Source organism: Sporobolomyces koalae (assembly GCF_050403365.1).
Source record: "Sporobolomyces koalae JCM15063 DNA, S_koalae_JCM15063T_v1_ctg2, whole genome shotgun sequence".
Taxonomy (NCBI): Eukaryota; Fungi; Basidiomycota; class Microbotryomycetes; order Sporidiobolales; family Sporidiobolaceae; genus Sporobolomyces; species Sporobolomyces koalae.
The window spans coordinates 745,765-764,055 of NW_027481769.1; the positions used below are offsets into that span (position 1 = coordinate 745,765).

The following is an 18,291-nucleotide window of genomic DNA, read 5'->3' on the forward strand; positions in this document are numbered from 1 at the left end:
CATAGAGCGTCGTTCTTTTTCTCCCATTGCATTTGTTCCGTGACGAGCAAGACGGCCTGGTCGCTACGTGATAAATGGGCATGTGCGCGGGGCGGACCGTTCGGTAATGGCTTGCAGCCTGCTAATTCGGTCTACAAGACAGTGCGTCGCGGTGAGCGAGTACACATTCGCCGTAACATTCGCAGTGTTTCGAAGCCTGGTAGCTCAAAGGGTGCAGCTAGTTGGCAACACGATCATCTTGGCGGCGCAAGATGATTGCTGACTCGCCTTGAAAGCGTGATGCTTGAACGATGTGACGACTTTGCTACTCCAGACTACGGCAGCGGATCCGTTCTCCAGCTTGACTATCCACCGAGTCGCCACGACATCCTTTCGTATGATCCTCATATGTTCCCTGAAGCAATTTTTTCGATCGTTAGGATATGGCAAGAAAGGCTGTCGGAAGAGCTTGGGCGAACCTGTCTGCGCTAGAGAGGCTTTCTCGATCCCGAGCATCTCGGCAGCTCGCTCAACGGCACTGTAAGACAGATTGAAGATCGTAAATCTGGGTCAGCATAGCTCATCAATGAGAACTCAGCAGTAAAAATTAACTCACGCAGCTCTCGCGATCGCCTTGGTGAACCCTTTCGCGAATACTTCTCCAATTTCCTCTTTCGCCGCCGCATCTTGCACTGCGACCTTGCAGATCCAGTTCAAATCTGATGTCGTATTGGGCTCCGGCGGAGAGGAGGAGATCTTTTCGAACAAAAACGCGATCGTGTAATTTCGAGACAGAATATGATTGAGGAGAATGGTTTCGAACGCGTGAGATGGGTTGACGAATGCGAGGGCTTTCTTGGCCGCACTGGTCATAATGGAAACCTTATTCCGTCAGTTTCTCTTCAACGGAATGAATGACTCTGAGCCGGTATGGCTCTTTGTCGGGAAAAAGGGGGGATCTTACGCTCGTCTTGCGGCCGTTTGTCCACGTCCGGTTGCCTCGAATGTCTCGTCACCGATCCGAAGCACTGCCTTCCAATTTGGCTGTTTTGGCCACGGCATTGTGTCGAATGTCGGAGTCGCCATGTCAACCTGTTTCACATAGTCGAACAATCGCGCCGTGTAGTTCGTTTGTGGCAGTTCTGATGAGCGACGCGAGGCTTTGATTGTTTCCGGGTCAACCTGGGGAGCGAGATGAATGCAGGGTAAGCACGAAGTTATGGTTTTGCAGCGAAATCATTCTACGCACGTCTCGGATCCCTAGAAACGCTGCTGCAGCGCTGTCGATTCCCAAGTCGTTCGAAGTGTTAGGATCTCGCTCTTTGTGACTAGTGCAGAGAAAATCTTGAAGCAGAGGCTGACATTTGCTTCGCGCGGTTCTTCGAACGACCCGAACCCTCGACGGTTCGGTCCCCGACTGTTAGCTCAGCCCTAAACACTTCGTCCGGTGCGACTCCTTTGACCGAGTACAACCATATCGGCGGTTCGAGTCGGTGTCGCTTGACGTGCGTATCGAGTTGGTCGAGCGGCAAGCTTGATGGGAGGACGTAGTTCGGGTTACCCGGTTTCCTCTGCCAATCGACTCGCACAGGTGGCAGTTCTGGATCTTCGCGAATCGGGATTTTCGGGGCGAACCCGTCCCTTAGCTTGCGGTATTCTTGATCGACGATCAATCTGAAACACTGCCGGATCCATTGAGTAGCGTAGATGACTCCCTCTTGACGGTAGATACCGGCAGTGTAGGCGTAGAAGAGCGAAGTCTGTACGGCGGGCGACAATTTGAGGTAGTCGAGCGCGAGAGGGTCGGATAGGAGTCTTGCGGACAGTGAGTAGTGGTCCGAGAGTCGCGAGAGGCTCTCTCTACTGAGCACGCGAGTAAGAAGAGTCTGGAAAATAGTGTACGAGAACATCAGGCGATAAATCGTCGAGCAGAGAAAGAGGCAGACTTGCATCGACAGCAGGAACGGTCAGCGACCCATATTCATTCGTGATCAGCTCGGTGACAGTCAACTTGAGCAGGTGTTTCCCCAAGTACTGTTGATTGAACCGGAGTAAACTGGATCAGCTGCGGTCGAAGAGGAGTTGCGGTTGACCGGAACTTGCCTCGAGCTTCTCAAACGATTCAGCCGGCTGCCCCGATCTACCTCGAGCGTTGGCAGGCCTCTCGAACGCGTATGATTTCATATCGCCCAGAGCGGAAGGGTGTACAAAAACGGCTGGATCACGAATGTCGATGAACGGAGGTCTGGGGAGAACAAGGGCAGGATCGCCTGAACTGCTCGGCGCCTGCCTGTGCAGTTCTCGAGACGCAGTGTGGAACCATTGGGAAGGGTGTGGACTCGTCACAGGGATCGACCGCCGTGCCCGAGGGGCGTTCAGCGATAAATTTGGGCGAGGCGCAGTCGGCAAGTTCTGGGGAATTCTGGTTGCGATAGTCGCCGGTCGGAGAGCTGCTCTGCTCGGGGCCATGCCGAGTCGACGTTCAAGACCGCACCGAGAAGAGGTAGTGCGAGAGAACCTTCGCTCAACTTGCCGAGATCTTTCATTTCGGATTTCACTTCAGAGCCGCCCTCTTGACGCCAATCACGACCATGTTCAGATTATCACGGGCAACTCGAGTGCTCGAGCGCACATTTGCAACTTCGGCTCGCCAGCAGCAGATCCTGCCCGGCACCGCTGAAGCGTTCCAGAAGCATGCCATCGACGGAACCAAGCCGGTGCTTGTCGACTTCTACGCCGAGTAAGTGAAGCTTTTGTAGTCTTCGACGATCCTCTCGAACAGGGTGTTAGGGCATCGTGAGCATGCCGCTGAATTCCGGAGGGAATTACCTCATCCTGCTCAAGCCGCACAACTCGTGTTCGATCTTGACCGCTAACCCAGTCGGTTACAGCTGGTGTGGACCTTGTCGCTTCCTCACTCCGATCCTCGAGAAAGTCGTGACGGACGAGACTGGTGTTGACCGTGAGCTGATTTCTCGCGCTCGTGCCTCTGCTTCGAGATACGATCCTTTTCATCGCTGACTTGCTCATCCCTTCAAAACTGGTACTTAGTTATGAAGGTTGATACCGAGAAAGAATTTGAACTCGCTCAGAAGTACAAGATCAGGTCTCTCCCGACGGTTGTAAGAGGACACACCCTTCCTTCGCTCCGTAGTACCTCCGAGCTGGATCACTGAACCTATGCTCTGGCCTTGTGCGTTTAGATGGCGTTCAAGAATGGTCAAGTTGTCGGTCAATTCATTGGCGCGCAGCAAGAAGGAGGCGTCCGCAAGTTCCTCGACGAAATCAAGTCCAAGTAAATTAGTTGGAAACTGCGCTGGTTCACCCTTCTTGTGCACCGAATCGACTTGAATGTAAATTTGTTTCGCTCAGAATATAGGCGAGATGGATAGACCTGTCGAGCACTGTTTGAATGCTCAATAGCTCGCGCACATCTGCAGCTGCTGCAGGATAGCTGCTTTGTACTTTCAAATTTCCCTGTATCTCGAACCACGAGGGTCCGCCTGCTGGCCATGTTCGCGTGCGACATGTCGAAGACCGCAGCCAGAAAGTCCTATCGTCGATCTCACGCTCGACGAGTTGCGCAATTCGGGCATTTCTCATCTGCGCTTCAAACTTCTCGCAAGGCGAGAGGCGACCATCGTCCACACACACTACCGAGACTGTGACGACAGCCGGGACGACGATCTTGACGGTCCTTACAGCTGCCGCGGTCGGTGAAGGATTGGGTTGATCACTCAACAACGTTCAACTCTTCGACCCCGCTTCGGATAGCGGCTTCCCCTTTGACAAAGCTCTCGCCATGGGAGTCTCTGGCCTATGGTCGGAATTGGAGCCGGCACACTCGCTCACTACCTGGGCTCAGCTCTCGGACGCATACTACCGCTCGAGTTTGTCGAAGGAACATCCAGTCGGCGGTTTGCGAGTTGGGATCGACGTCAGTATCTGGTTGGTACACGTCGAGAAGATGGATCAGCTCGGAGCAGATGAGGAAGGCAATCCGGTTCATCCGGGCAGGTGAGGACTGTCCCCTATTACCGGTGCGCTACGGCTCGAAACAAATCCCATGCTGACGGCTCGTACTCAATGCTGACAGGAACGCAGACCTGCGATGCATCTTCTACCGAGTCTGTCGAATGCTTCAGAGGGGCATCTTGGCCGTGTTCGTCTTTGATGGACCGAACAAGCCCAAATGGAAACGAGGAAAGCACGTTGGAGGAGGTTGGGCTGGCCGTCATCGCCAAGAGGAGCTGCAGAAAATGTTTCGACTCATGGGAATGGAGTCACGCCGAGCTCCAGGAGAGGCCGAAGCCGAACTCGCCGAGATGAACGCACGAGGCGAGATCGACGCAATCCTGTCGGACGACGTCGACAACTTCTTGTTCGGCGCCCGGGTCGTGATTCGCAACATGTCCAAAACCCTGTCAGGCAACACGAGCAAGGTTGCGTTGAAGCGCAAAGCAACCATTCCGGGATCCACGTCGCGAGACACCCAGTACGTCGATGTGCCACCAGCTTTCGATCGGGCGCTCGTCACGTTCTCCTACCAGGACATTCTCACGACGACCGGACTCTCGCGCGAAGACATGATCTTGGTCGCGCTCATGTCGGGTGGCGATTACTCGGAAGGGATCAAAGGTTGTGGCGTTGCAACTTCGAAACGACTCGCCGAGGCAGGATACGGGAGAAAGCTTCTGCACGGCATCAAACAGTTTGAACACGATCCGAGTGCACAGCGTGATTTCCTGAGAGAATGGAGGGAAGACGTCGCGCACGTATTGACCACGAATCCGGACAAGCTACTCGAGAAGAAGAATCCGTCACTCGCGCGCAAGATCCTCGAGTCGGAGGATTTCCCGAGCCTCGCTATCTTGCGCAACTACGTACACCCGAACGTCTCACCACTCGGATCCTACGATCCACCAAGTTGGGACGAGGATATCGATATTGAAGGCCTCGTCCAGTTTGTGTCGGACATGTTCGAGTGGGGACACGAACAAGTCGTCTCGAAATTCCGCAACAATCTGTGGATCGGCATCTTCATGCGACATTTACGACGGAGTGCGATCGAGCATTCGGGGTCTTATCGGTCAGACTCGCACTTGCCGGCAGCACTCGCTCAATCGGTCATCAACTACAAATGCGAGAGCTCGACCGATTACGCTCCTTCCTACTCCTTTCACCTCGACCCCGAAGCCTTCTCGACGCTGATCGACCCTTTCTTGCACGGGAACGATCCTTTCCCTTTTCCCGACTACGAGCTGTGCAGTGAGCAACAAGCGGAAGCGATACGGAACGAGAGGAAATCGTTGGGCCGGGCCCTCGAACGACCTCAAGCCGCCAAGACGTCGACCTTTCGTCACTGGATCCCGATCGCGTTCTTGACCGCGGACGAAGGATGCAGGAAGAAAGTCAAGGATTGGCAGGACGCGCTGCTAGCGAAGGAACTGGAGAAGGAGGAGAAAGCAGAGCGGGCCCGCATCCGCGCAGAGAGCAGGTCGTCACCGATCAAGAAGAGCTCGCCGATCAAGAAACCTCGCAAGGCGAAAGAGCCTGCTAAGAAGAAGGACGAGAGAAAGAAGGTCAAGTCGCTGTTGGTCAGCAGCGACAGCGAAGCCGAATCGATTCAAAAAGCTTTGATCGAGCTGAGGGACGACAAGGTTTCGAAAGCCCGACAGAAGATCCTCCATGAAGCTAGATCGAAGGCGAAAGGGAAAGGGAAAGACGCCGCTGCCTCGACACGCTTCACGATTGCGTCTTTACACTCATCCTCACCTAGAACCGCCTCATCCGATATTGAAATCTTCGATGAGCCGAGGAAGAGTCGTTCGCAGGGCAGCCGATCCAGCTCGGGATCCTTGAATATCAGCAATTCTTTCGTCGCGTCGAAACCGTTCCAGAAATCCTCGAAATTGAACACACATACGCTGCGAGATGTACCCAGCTGCCTGGATCCTTCGCCGCTCAGGCCTCTGCAATCGCCCTCGAAGCGTGCACTCCATTCCGACACTTCCGACGCTTCCGACTTTTTGCCCGATCTGGACGATCAGCTGTTCTCCATCAAGACGAAATCGCGACGCTTACCTCGACCCGTCTCCAACTCAAGGTCACATGCAGCCGTGATCGAGCTTTCCTCCGATGATGATTCGGACCAAGGCGAGGACTTGGAATCGCTTGAAGACCATTTCATCAGAAAGGAGAAGGAGAAGCGACAGGCCGATCTTGACAATGCCCTTCATTCACAATCATCTTGGGTATCCGCGACACCCTCTTCATCGGCGCAAGATAGGCCGAGAAATGCGTCGCAGGCGAAGAGTTACGAAGTGGAAACTTTGATCCTCAGCGATTAAGCTGCTTTCTTGGCGGATCTGTACCTTGGATATAACTTTGTTGTTGTCTTGCATTCAAGTTGTACTTTAGCTCTGCATGACGGATCGAAAGAGTTGGCGAGGTCTATGCGCTCAGGGTCCATTCGCTCGTGCCGGATTGGTCCGGGCGTATAAACTTTTCTTTTCTCTTGCGGCTGCAGGCTGTTATGCCTTTTTTCAGCGCTATCTCTGGCCATATGGAGACACCAGAGACCCCCATTGTGCCATGAGACCAACATTTTGATTTCGACATTCGATCTCGCCTCCACACACATTGATTCAACCGCTTTCTCGCCTACGATTCTACAGACGCAGTTCCCCAACTCGTACTTAGCTTGAATCACCTCTTGCTTTGAGCTTCTGCTTCGACAACCTCGGTCCGCCGTCTCTTTGCCGATTCCGCCATCCGAGTCAAGCGATCTTCGAACCGACAATAATCATGTTGGCCGCTCGTATGCGCTCGACGCCAGCCCAGCATACGGCTCTTCTGTTCCGTCGCTACCTCGCAACGCAGACTCGAGTTCCACAAACCTACATCGAGAAAGTGGTGCAGCGGCATTCGGTCGGGCTCCCTGAAGGCAAGGCAGTCAGGGCTGGTGATTATGTTATGATCAAGCCTCAACATGTCATGACCCACGTAAGCACAGAATCGCTCTTGCAGAAGGAAATCTCGGATACTCAACTCCCGACATTTGCTTTCGCAGGACAACACGGGTCCTGTCATTTCCAAGTAAGGGGGAATACGCTCGTCTCTCAATTGCGTGACATATGAGACTCACATGTGGTCAGTATCTGCCAGATTCAAATCAATCGGTGCCACCAAAATCTCGAACCCTCGCCAAACCGTGTTTACGCTCGATCACGACGTTCAGAACCGCTCACCGGCCAACCTTGCCAAATACTCGCGCATTGAAGCGTTCGCAGGTCAACACGAGGTCGACTTCTACCCTGCTGGACGAGGTATTGGACACCAGATCATGATTGAGGAAGGTTACGCGTTTCCGGGTGTCATGACGGTCGCGAGTGATTCGCACTCAAACATGTACGGAGGAGTTGGCTGCGTAGGAACTGCCATCGTCCGGTGAGTCTGCATCTCGAAACGTGCAGACTATGCCATCCTGACAAATGACCGAGCAGCACGGACGCTGCCGCGCTCTGGGCGACCGAACGAACGTGGTGGCAGGTGCCGCCCATCGTCAAAGTCAATCTCGAGGGCGAACTGCCAGCTGGTGTCACCGGAAAGGATATCATCGTTGCGCTCTGTGGCAACTTTAACCAGGACGAAGTTCTCAACCACGCGATCGAGTTCCACGGCAGCGGTGTGCCGCAATTGAGCGTTGACGAGCGTCTCGCGATCGCCAACATGACGACAGAATGGGGAGCGCTTGTGGGAGTCTTCCCGACTGACAACGTGCTCAAGGAGTGGTACGAAAGCCAGCTCAAGAAGCTCGAGCTCCGAAGATTCGCCCTCGGGGCTTCGTCCTCTTCGCTGCCGACTGCATCCGGAGACCACCCTCGCCTCACCACCCAACGTCTCGAGCAAGTCTTCTCGAGACCTGTCGTCGCAGATGAAGGCGCCCACTACGCCAAGACCCTTACGCTCGACCTCACGACCCTCTCGCCCTCGGTAGCCGGACCGAACTCGGTCAAGATCTCGACGCCTCTGCCTGTACTCGCCGAGCAAGACATCAAAATTAACAAGGCCTACCTCGTCAGTTGTACCAATTCGCGAGCTTCGGATCTCAAGGCCGCTGCCGATGTCATCAAAGGGAAGAAGGTAGCCGAGGGTGTCGAGTTCTACATCGCCGCCGCGTCGTCCGTCGTGCAGAAGGAGTCGGAAGCGTCTGGAGACTGGGCGGCTCTGCTCAATGCCGGTGCCAAAGTTCTTCCCGCCGGTTGCGGACCGTGCATTGGGCTCGGAGTCGGACTCCTGGAGGATGGTGAGGTCGGTATCTCGGCGACGAACCGAAACTACAAAGGCCGTATGGGAAGCCCGAACGCTCTCGCATACCTCGCAAGTCCCGAGGTCGTCGCCGCGTCTGCCATCGCGGGCAAGATTGTCGCTCCTCAGGTTGCGGGCGCTTCTCCTTCGTCCTCTGCACCCCGGACGTCAATCGAGGAGCACGCTGCCCCTTCATTCGCCACCGCTTCGTCTTCGTCCGCTTCCGAGCCTCTCCTCCCCAATTTCCCTCCCCTCTTCTCCGGACCGCTGCTGTTTGCGCCTCAGGACAACCTGAACACGGATGGTATCTATCCCGGAAAGTACACGTACCAAGACGACATCACGCTCGAGAAGCAAGCCGACGTCGTTATGGAGAACTACGACCCTTCGTTCGCGCAATTGATGAAGTCGCTCAAGTCGCCCACGGCTTCTTCCCGTGACGGCTCTGGAGTCCTTCTCGCCGCGGGCTACAACTTTGGTACGGGATCGTCGCGCGAACAAGCCGCAACGGCGCTTCTCTCTTCGGGAGTGCCTCTCGTCCTGTGTGGATCGTTCGGTGACATCTTCAAGCGCAACTCGATCAACAACGCTCTCATTTGCGTCGAGTGTCCCGAACTGATCGAAGACCTGACCCGCGACTACGCCAAGGACAACAAGCGCGGCGCAGGCGGCAAAGATGGCAATTTGACCGTCCAGGTTCCGTACTGGGTCGAGGTTGAGAGTGTTGGGGGCAAGGTGATTCTCAGGAAGGAGCAGGGTGGAGAAGTGATCAAAGAGTACAGCGTCGGAGCTGTTGGTGGCAGCGTGCAGGAGATGTGGCTCGGTGAGTAGTCTTACATGCATTCTTGTTGACGTCTCGCTCAGAGAAACTGACACATAGCGCCGTACCTTGCAGCTGGAGGTCTCGAGGGATGGGTTCGGGAACGTATTTAACCATCACTTTTCTCTGCTTTGCAACCTGTTGGGTTTCATGACGTACGCTTTTGGGCAATCGTTAGAGCGAGCTCTGTTCTCGCGAAGAATCCTTTCCAGACGAGAGCGCTCAAAGGAGGTGCTCTGTAAGAATGGATCGAGCTCAATCTCGTCGATCGCTCCGGGTGTGTTGGCTCGAGGCCGGATGTTGGCTAGTCACAGATCGTTCGTCGATGTAGTACATCTCTCTTCCTCTTGCCACAGCGTAAGGTAGGCCGAATAGGGGAGAGACCGAGCGGGCGAGCGCCAAAGAAAAGGACTGCAGGCGACATTCAAGATCAGGTCGAAGAATTGTGGCTGGAGCCGAGCGCGCTCGGGCTGGATGCTCGGTTTGGGCTCTGATGGTGATGGTGAAGGGGCTCAGCGTCATGAGGAGAACGATCTACGACCATCACTTCCGCGGAGAATCGGAGAATCTCGCTCGCGACGGCATCTCGCGATTCGCTCCGTGAGCCTTTCGGACATTCCCGTGATGCTCCGAGATTCGAAATCGCTTCGTCAACGGCTCGGAATGCCGAAGAAATCGCGTTGTCAGCGAGGAATGTTGCAAGCTTAAAATTTCCGCTCGCGCTGCTTAACGTGACTGAGAGCACTCTTTACACGGTGGCAAGAGTGTGTATCGACGCGACAAACCATGCAATATGCTGCACAGAGGCGGTGGGGACGCGACGAAGAACGCGATGCGGTGTTTTTTTAGAGCATTGAGCTTAGTCGGTGCTCTTCGTACTGACACATACCTCGCTATGCCAGAGCTTTCGCCACCACCAACCAGCCATCTCTATGCTACCAGCCATCTCTGGCGTAGTCTATAAAAGCGAGAGAACTGTCTGAATGCCTGCTCTCTCTTCACACTTCCTCACACTCCTCTCTCTCGCGCTTTGACACCCTCCTCCCAACTAGCGAATCGACCTCACACCGCTCTATCTACCTTCAAACATAATGGCATCCTTTACAAAGTTTGTTCTTTCGTGCCTCGGCATTCAGACGAAGCGAGCAGTGAGTTTCTCGACTATTCAAGTAGTCCGACAACCCCTAACCATCCCGCTACGCTGGACAGACCCCTGCTCTCATCACAAACATCGTCGCTCGGCCATCTCCTGCCTCGATCCACGACCGTCGCAGCTTCACCGCTCCTGCGCTCAAGTCGGCAAAAGCTGCGGCCGAATCGCGGCTGTTCAAGGAGCATCCGAAGAGCTACGTGTCGTTTTCGGAGTTGATCCCCGGGCTCGCGCCTGTCGGAGAAGTACAACTGCAAGACCTCGAGTGGATCCAGGCCGAGGGCACGATCTCGAATGTTGGAAGCTACCGCACCGAGCTTGTTGACCGAGTGAGTGAAACATCGCTGGATGTCTAACGCATGAGAACACTAGAGCTGACTCAAGACGATTCTCACAGCTCACGAAAATTCACAGAGAGAACAAACCGACGGTCGGATCGCTTCGAGCAGAAATCGACGCGGTCTACGCTTCAATTCCAATTGAATGCCGAAAAAACCTCTTGCATCCGGCCCAACGACAAATCGACGTCCTGCTCGAGAAGTTGATGGCGGAGATTGAAAAGGTCGAGCGAGATTGGCAAGCGTGGCCTCCGGTCGTGGAGGAAAAGGTAATTTACACCCGCTCACCTCGCCGCTCGGTCCCTTCCTCTCGCCCTCGTCCTTCTCTCCGCTCCTAAAATCCTCCTCCTCTTCATATAGTCCCGCATCACCTACATAGAATCATACTTACTATATCTACCTAGAATCGTTGTTGTTGTAACCCTCTACCTGAAATACCTTATCTACGCATTGACCCCCTTCGAAGAATCGAATCGCTTTCCTCTGCTAGATTAGGCAGCTTGATCGTGCGATCGACTCGACGGTGCCTCAACCTGTTTCAGATTGTCTGAAGTCGGTCCTCCCTCTTAGTTGGCTTCGACCAAACCCATGTCACAGCACCCGCTCGCAACAGGCTACCCTGACGCAATTGAATATAGTCATAGTGCGATCAGAGCGCTTGTACGAGTGTCTGTGCTAAGAGAAAAAGGGAGGGAAGAACGAAGGGAAACAAGAGATAAGAAAAAAAATCAAGATGAGATCTACGAAAAGAAAGGGTTTTGCGAAGTTGGGGGAAAGTGACGGTGCGAGACTACCGAGGGAACAAGGAAGGAGAAACTTTGCGTAGTAGTGACAAGGTATAAAGACGTGCAGAGGAAACTGGGGTGGAAAACGGGAGACAAAACACTTCTCGGGATAGTTCTTCCTTTTTAAGGCGGGGTATTCCGAACCGAGAGAGAGACGAGGGCAAGAAGTCGAGACACACGAGCGAGTGGAGGACGGAGGTATCTCTCACAAGAAAGGTAGGAGGTAGGTCGAAACGACCAAGGTGAATATTGTCGACAGCATGGATGACGAAGAAGCCGTGATCGTCGACAAACCGGTTCCTTTGCAGCGGTTGTTGCTGCTCGCTGTTTGCGAGCAAGGAAGCACATATCAATATCGTTACTCCCACAATCACGAAATGACAAGAGGCCGTACTTGGCCAGCAAGACAAATACCTGCACCAGCTGCAGGCAGTCGACGGGTCTCCTGTGTAAAAGTTGCGCACGAGGACGACAAAGAGAACGATCGCGAGAGGTAACGCAAGCACTCGGAGACCATAGAAGATCCACTTGTGCGCCGGGCTAGGGGAATGCACAATCGGGAACAGGAGGAGAGCCACAACGAGACCCATCGCGAATCCTCCCAAATGGGCGAAGTTGTCGATCCCTGGGAGTTAACCGTCAGTCCTGAACAGCGAGACGGGTATGTGAGAAGCGATTGGCTAACCTGGAACCCAACCGAGACCGAACCCGACAACGATCTCGACGACGATCCAGAAGAGCTTGCGTTTCGGTTGATCGACTATCTTCCAGTGTGCGACGAGATCGCTTGAGTGGCGCACAAGACAGTGTCAGCGAGGACTAGTAGGCTGGAAGAAGCTGGCCGAGACATACTAGAGTAGCGCAGCGTGCGCACCAAAAATCGCTCCACTCGCGCCAACACTCGGCTGACCGACCAAAGCAAAGTTGGATCCGAGTACGAAACCAAAGATGCCCGCCGCGAGATACAGCACGAGGAATTTGGGCGTACCCATCATCCGCTCGATCTGTTCCGATCAAAGCAAAACGAAGGAATTGTTAGCTGCGAGTACGCCAGCGACTAAAAACTAGGTGGTTATCGCGCACCTGAGCGGGTGAACCAAAGCACTGAACGGCCATGTTGACAAGCAAATGCAAAACGCCCGCATGCAGGAAGATTGGGACGAAGAACCTGAAGCTTTGGTTCGGACCGCCCAGACCGGACTTGATGTCGAATCCTCCGAAACCGCAGATTTCCGACATGGTACACGTAGGATCGGCGGAAGACAGGGTAGCAGAGTTTGTTTGATTCAGGCAGGTCCATTGAATGTCGGTGACCTGAGTCGGTCGAGAGAGGGAGAGGATGAGCGTTGTCAGACCGACAGTAAAGTAACGGGCGAGAACATACTCCTTGGATATACTTCATGCAGCCTGCAAAGCGGGCACCCTGGTTGATCAAGACAGCCCCGGACGGACCTGTGCGCCAAATTTAAACTGAGTCAGGGTTGGCCCATTCAATCGGAGGAACGGTTCCTTACCAATCATATAGTTGAAGCTAGGCTTGGTCTGGATGGGCGAACCCGTGATGGACTTCATCTTGACGAGTTCGACTATGAGAACCTGGAGCACGAGATTCGATTCATTAGCGCACGAGCTTTTCCCAGGTAACAAAGCAGGGCAGACTCACGATGGTCATGATAACTGCAAGAGTCCAGCTCGCATACGGCCATCTCTGTATCCCCACGAATCGCTTGTGTTCCCACACCTTTCGCGCCGGATCGGTCGTGTCCCAAAACCATCGTTTCCACACGGCTTCCGGACGAATCTTGCCGCCATCCATCCACTTTTCGCTTGCAGATCGGTCGTGAGCGCCGGCGACATCGAGCGAAGGGATCTTGGAGAGCCCCGAGGATTGCGAGCGGTCCATCCCACGCGATGATGGCGGATATGCTCGGTCATCGTACGAGGCGGAACCTGGAGGTTCGAACGCGAGTTCGTGTGGTGTGTAAAAGCTCGACTGCTGCGGCGTGCGACCGCCACGAAGCTTGTTCACGAGTGAACCCACAAACCCGGTACCGGCAAGCTGTCTGCCCAACTCGTAGTCGTTGTGACCGTGAGAGTCACCAGTTCGTGCCAGCTCGGGATCGTTGCCGCGTTTAGGATAGTACGAATCGTCGTCATCGTAGGGATCGCCATCAGTGCGCCCAACCGCGGCGTACCCTCTCGGGCTCGAGTACGGCTGCACAGTCGAGCGAGACCCGTTCGAGGATGGATCCGCTCTGCGACATTGTTCGTCGGCGACGAGAAGATCGTCCTCCTCTCCCAGGTGGTCGTCGTACTGTCTCGGAGCATAAGGTACGGTGTCGGTTGCCGAGGTTTCGCCTCTTGCTCTCGCGAGCGGTCCCACCGTGGAGGGGTTCACTGCCCTGACGTTACCCGTCGCGGTCATGCGACTGGTGCGTTGATCGGGTACGACCGTGCTCGAGTCGTCGTTGAGCATCTCGGGCGGGACGTAATCGCGGTGCACGGTCTCTTCGAGCGCCAACTCTTCTGGAATCTCGGGCACGTCGGGTACTCGGTCCATCGGGCGGGGTCCAAACAGGTTGCGCCTTCCGGTGAACCGACGGTCGAGCTGGGAGACTGAATCGTCGGGATGGATTGTCGACGCTGCGTCCTCGGACCATTCAAAGTTGGACGAGGCGACATCGGAAGGTGGAACCGGGCGCGCGTACAGGTCGGATGGGAGAACTGCCGGTTGCTGCGAGTATGCCCGAGAGGAAGGAGCCGTGTGCGAGTCGGTCGAGGGAGGTTGAGCTGCGAAGGTGGAAGGGAGCGTGCGAAGGTACTCGCTGCCGGAGCTCGGTGGGGGTGAGCCTTGCCTGCGAGACATCTGCTGCGTAGTTGTCGGCGTCGAGCTGGGCAAGCGGCGACGAGCGAGACGAGGATTAAGCGGTAAGCGTCTAGTTGACTGATGCGCCTACAGCGCGTGTGGCAGTGCAGGTGTAGCCCGTTTCTGGCCGAGTTCGGCGAGCGAGCAAGGCGTAGATAGCGCTACTGGGTGTACACTCTCGAGGAGGGCCGAGACAGGGAGCGTTGGCGACCCGGTAAGAGGCGCGTGTGCGAATGAGGCGATGTAATCACGTAACTTTCACATACAATTTTTGGGCTCGCTCTCGACCCGCGCATCGGAAGCCTTGTAGTCTCAAGTACTCTGAATATTTGACAGCAAAAATCGCCGAGAGAGACACGATCAGAGATTCGCTTGGCCCGACCTCTGCCGCAGCGCTCGTCGTTGCTCTTCCGAGCGCTCCCTTCGGTCTCCCAGTCGCCTCCTCGCGCTTGTCGGGAACGCACTTCGGTTCGGGTCCCTCCAAATTCCACTCAACAGGCCGACCACATCTCGGAGCTCCAACTCTCGATCACCTCTCGCCTTCTTCTCTCGGACTCGGCGGGTGGAACGAGTGCAGTCTGCTCGCTCGCTAGCTCGTGACTATGCAAGGACCACGTTTGTCGTCACACTACGACCGCAATGTGCCGGACTTAACCCTGCACCTTGCACCCCCTGTCAAAAGCACTCCTCCTTCTCGATCTCGTCCTCCCACCCCTGATTCAGCAGCAATCGACCAAGCCGACAACTCTTGGGACTCTTGCACAATCGACGCGGACGACCCGATCGTCGCGCAGCCAAATCGGGAACGATCTGCAGTAGTCGAACGATCCGAATCGCTCGGCGCTGCGCAAGACGAACCATCAAATCGAGTCCTCGACGACGACAACGACATAAAAGACGACACCGAGGCTGTCTTTGGCAAGCGTAGCGACCGTACTGCGAACCCCGGGACCCGAGCACGAGACGACGAGGAAGACTACGACGGATCGAACAACAAGCGCAGTTTCAAGCAACGTGCGTGGAAAGCGATCAAGCGGCATTCGGCGTTCGTAGGACCAGGTGTCGTCGCGTCGATCGCCTATCTCGACCCAGGCAACTGGTCGACCGATCTACAAGCAGGAAGTGCTGTGCGTTGACAATCTCACCCTCGTCTGCGCCTGATCGTCCAGCGTGGCACAAGCTCACCCTATCCTTCGAGTACTGTATCGCCAACAGTATGGATACAGTCACCTCTTCATCGTCCTCTTGTCCGGATTGATGGCCCTGTTCTTCCAGATCCTCGCAACCCGCCTCGGGTGTGTCTCGGACGAGGGTTAGTCCGCTCGGTCCGGCACGTCGCGGCTTCGTGTTCGTCGCTGACCCAAGCTCTCTTCATCACCAGACTTTGCGACACATTGTCGAATTGCTCTGCACAATCGCGACAGCAAGTACAAGCTGTTCTACCGGTGGGGCGTGCTGTACCCGTTGTACGTCTTGTCAGAGGCGGGTATCGTCTTCGTAAGGCTTCTTCTGCATTTTCCCGATACTGGCCCTGCGGCTTATGTCGGATTCGGCTCCGCAACACAGACGGATCTGGCAGAACTTTTAGGTTCAGCCATCGCAATCAACCTGTGAGCGCAGTCTCGGTCGGCAAGTGACGTATAGGCTATACTAATCAGGGGTACTTGTTCCAGTCTCATTCCAGCGATTCCGCTCTGGGGTTGCGTGCTGATCACGGCCGGCGACGTCCTCCTCATTCTCCTCCTCTTTAACCAATGTGCGTCTAGGTCGGGCTCGCTCCCGTCCAGAATCGACTTGCTGACGCTATCTACTGTCATCAGATCCCACCCGAACAGTGTCTCGCTCGATGCGATTGTTTGAGTTACTGCTCGGGCTGCTGGTTCTGGTCGTGCTTGCATCTTTCGTCGCTCTTCTTGTTGAAGTCAAACCGGTCTGGAAGGACGCCTTCCACGGCTACATCCCTTCAAGCGGAATTGTCGATAATGGCGGTATCTACATCGCCGTCGGGTACGTTCCCTCGACCTCTTAACCTCCACTTTTCTCATCTCACTCTCCTTCTTCCAACAGAATCATCGGAGCGACGGTCATGCCACATGCATTCTTCATCGGCTCCAAGATGGCCTGCATGAGAAGGATCCCACCATCGGCGTACGGAGAAGAGGACGAAGAGCGCGTAGAAGACGACGCGTACTACGTCTCGAAAGACGCCGATGAAGATGCGATCTCGGTCGAAAGCGGCGAGAGACGTCGTACCTACTTCATCCCGAGTCTCCATCTTCCCCAGCCGTTCCGGCTGAACCAACGTGGATTCGAGTTCATGTCGAATCCGAGGATCCCGATGGACGACCTCGCGCCTACAGAGGAGTCGACAACTCGAAAAGGGCTCAAATCCGACAAGAAGCCGTCACCTCCCGAACTCGAACGACCGAAACCCTCGTACGCCTGCGTCAAAGCTCACCTCTCGCATGCCTGCTTCGATGTCGCTGGTTCCCTCTTGGGATTCGCACTCGTGGTCAATTCGGCGATCTTGATTCTCGCTGCAGCGGTGTTCTACTACGGAGAAGGCAAGAGCAGTAGTACGAGAGGCGAAGGGATCAGCGACTTGTTTGATGCGTACGACTTGGTCAAGCAGTACCTCGGTCAAGGTGTGTTCCAACATCCTCTGTTCTTATCCGAGAGCATGCAACTCATACTCTCTCTCTCGTCTCGTCGTCCGTACCAGCCCTCGCCTACATCTTTGCGATTGCGCTGCTGGCGGCTGGTCAATCGGCGTCCCTTACCGTGACCCTCGCCGGTCAGATCATTGGCGAAGGGTTCATTCGGTGGAGGACCAAGCCGTGGAAGCGACGTTTAATCACCCGTTTGATCGGGATTATCCCGAGTCTCGCCGTCTCAATCGGAGTTGGAAGACAAGGCATCAACACGTTGCTCGTCGCATCCCAAGTCGCGCTCAGTATCGTCCTCACGTTCGTCTTGCCGCCCCTCATCATCTTCACGTCGTCGATGCGAGTCATGGGATTGCCCGACAAATCGTATGTCGCACCTTCGACCGCGGCTGAACCCAACTCGCCTCCCAAGCGAAGATCGTACCGAGCAAGACTACGCTCGTTACTCAAAACCCTGAATCCGATCAGACAGCGTCGACTCCCACCAGGGGTCCTCGTCTCGTACGCGTCTCCACCCGTGGTCGTGTACCTTTGCTGGATGATCTGGTTGTTGATCAGCACGGCGAATGTATACGCATTGTACACGTTGAGTCATGGCGAAGCCTGAAAGAAAAGGAAAGAGAAGTACGGCTCTGCCTTTCTACTGGTCGTCTTTCTGGCCACCTTGCTTCCTCATGGTTCTCGTGATGTCTTTGCCTGTCTCTGTAAAAACCTCTGTATGTTTTTTTTTCTGTTGTCATACCATCCTCATACTGTGTCAAGAAGTCGGTCACCGGTTTCGGTATACCTTGAGAGAGTATAGAATTGTTCCTCCGAGCACAAGCTGAGAGGAGTACGTGCAGAGAAAATAGGTCAAGCATTTTCGTCTGATTTCGTAGAGTGGTTCAGTCAAGACAAGGTTTTACTACCTCACAAAAAAGAAAAAGACAACCAGGAACAGGCCTGAGAAAGAAAAGACAGACCGACTCAGAGAAACCTCAAAACAGAACAAACCAGACGCGAGCACAGACGAAAGAAAAGGTTGACACTCTCGAAAGTTCAGAGAAAGCCCTGCTCATATAAACACAGGAAGAGATAGGTAGACAGATACAAAGGGGGTCACAAATTTTATATGCAAAGTCGTGGGAGGAGAAGGAGAGGAACAGGAAGAGAGAGTTTTTACACTTGGTACTTTTTTGCTCTTGTCTTCGTTTTTGTGGCGATCCGAGGACCTGTGACGAAGCGAAGGTAGCGGTTTTGCGAGGTTCGGTTTTGGTTGCGAGATTTGCGAGGGGACAGGTTTGCGGGTGTACTCTTGGATGCTGAGGTATTTAGGACTCTGACGTGAGGGGTAAGATTGAAAGGCGAGGCCAAGGGAATATGGGCATGTAGGTATAT

General features: G+C 54.8%; 7 protein-coding genes across 7 annotated transcripts; 5 read left to right on the plus strand and 2 right to left on the minus strand.

Moving 5' to 3' along the window:
* Window positions 1-591: 591 nt before the first annotated feature.
* On the minus strand, window positions 592-1,889 carry JCM15063_005767 (double-stranded RNA binding motif domain-containing protein; the record flags this gene model as incomplete). Its single annotated transcript, XM_076675988.1, has 4 exons — window positions 592-844; window positions 944-1,161; window positions 1,229-1,259; window positions 1,342-1,889. The coding sequence occupies 4 exons, from the start codon at window positions 1,887-1,889 to the stop codon at window positions 592-594; spliced, it is 1,050 nt and encodes a 349-aa protein (XP_076537127.1).
* A 681-nt stretch (window positions 1,890-2,570) lies between these two features.
* Window positions 2,571-3,278, plus strand: JCM15063_005768 (thioredoxin family protein; the record flags this gene model as incomplete). The annotated part of the gene is made up of 4 exons (XM_076675989.1): window positions 2,571-2,719; window positions 2,871-2,941; window positions 3,031-3,101; window positions 3,183-3,278. 4 exons carry the CDS (start codon window positions 2,571-2,573, stop codon window positions 3,276-3,278), a joined length of 387 nt encoding a protein of 128 aa, XP_076537128.1.
* A 503-nt stretch (window positions 3,279-3,781) lies between these two features.
* JCM15063_005769 (YEN1 family endonuclease) lies at window positions 3,782-6,329 on the plus strand (the record flags this gene model as incomplete). Its single annotated transcript, XM_076675990.1, has 2 exons — window positions 3,782-3,996; window positions 4,076-6,329. The coding sequence occupies 2 exons, from the start codon at window positions 3,782-3,784 to the stop codon at window positions 6,327-6,329; spliced, it is 2,469 nt and encodes an 822-aa protein (XP_076537129.1).
* A 457-nt stretch (window positions 6,330-6,786) lies between these two features.
* On the plus strand, window positions 6,787-9,222 carry LYS4 (homoaconitate hydratase LYS4; the record flags this gene model as incomplete). Its single annotated transcript, XM_076675991.1, has 5 exons — window positions 6,787-6,984; window positions 7,052-7,077; window positions 7,147-7,428; window positions 7,485-9,112; window positions 9,185-9,222. 5 exons carry the CDS (start codon window positions 6,787-6,789, stop codon window positions 9,220-9,222), a joined length of 2,172 nt encoding a protein of 723 aa, XP_076537130.1.
* A 978-nt stretch (window positions 9,223-10,200) lies between these two features.
* Window positions 10,201-10,935, plus strand: JCM15063_005771 (uncharacterized protein; the record flags this gene model as incomplete). Its single annotated transcript, XM_076675992.1, has 3 exons — window positions 10,201-10,257; window positions 10,319-10,588; window positions 10,657-10,935. 3 exons carry the CDS (start codon window positions 10,201-10,203, stop codon window positions 10,933-10,935), a joined length of 606 nt encoding a protein of 201 aa, XP_076537131.1.
* Window positions 10,936-11,587: 652 nt separating this feature from the next.
* On the minus strand, window positions 11,588-14,248 carry JCM15063_005772 (rhomboid family protein; the record flags this gene model as incomplete). The annotated part of the gene is made up of 8 exons (XM_076675993.1): window positions 11,588-11,706; window positions 11,777-12,007; window positions 12,068-12,168; window positions 12,235-12,386; window positions 12,466-12,696; window positions 12,767-12,834; window positions 12,897-12,978; window positions 13,046-14,248. 8 exons carry the CDS (start codon window positions 14,246-14,248, stop codon window positions 11,588-11,590), a joined length of 2,187 nt encoding a protein of 728 aa, XP_076537132.1.
* Window positions 14,249-14,850: 602 nt separating this feature from the next.
* Window positions 14,851-17,521, plus strand: JCM15063_005773 (uncharacterized protein; the record flags this gene model as incomplete). The annotated part of the gene is made up of 8 exons (XM_076675994.1): window positions 14,851-15,375; window positions 15,464-15,560; window positions 15,630-15,745; window positions 15,815-15,858; window positions 15,922-16,004; window positions 16,069-16,255; window positions 16,316-16,893; window positions 16,971-17,521. The coding sequence occupies 8 exons, from the start codon at window positions 14,851-14,853 to the stop codon at window positions 17,519-17,521; spliced, it is 2,181 nt and encodes a 726-aa protein (XP_076537133.1).
* Between the last annotated feature and the right edge of the window lie 770 nt (window positions 17,522-18,291).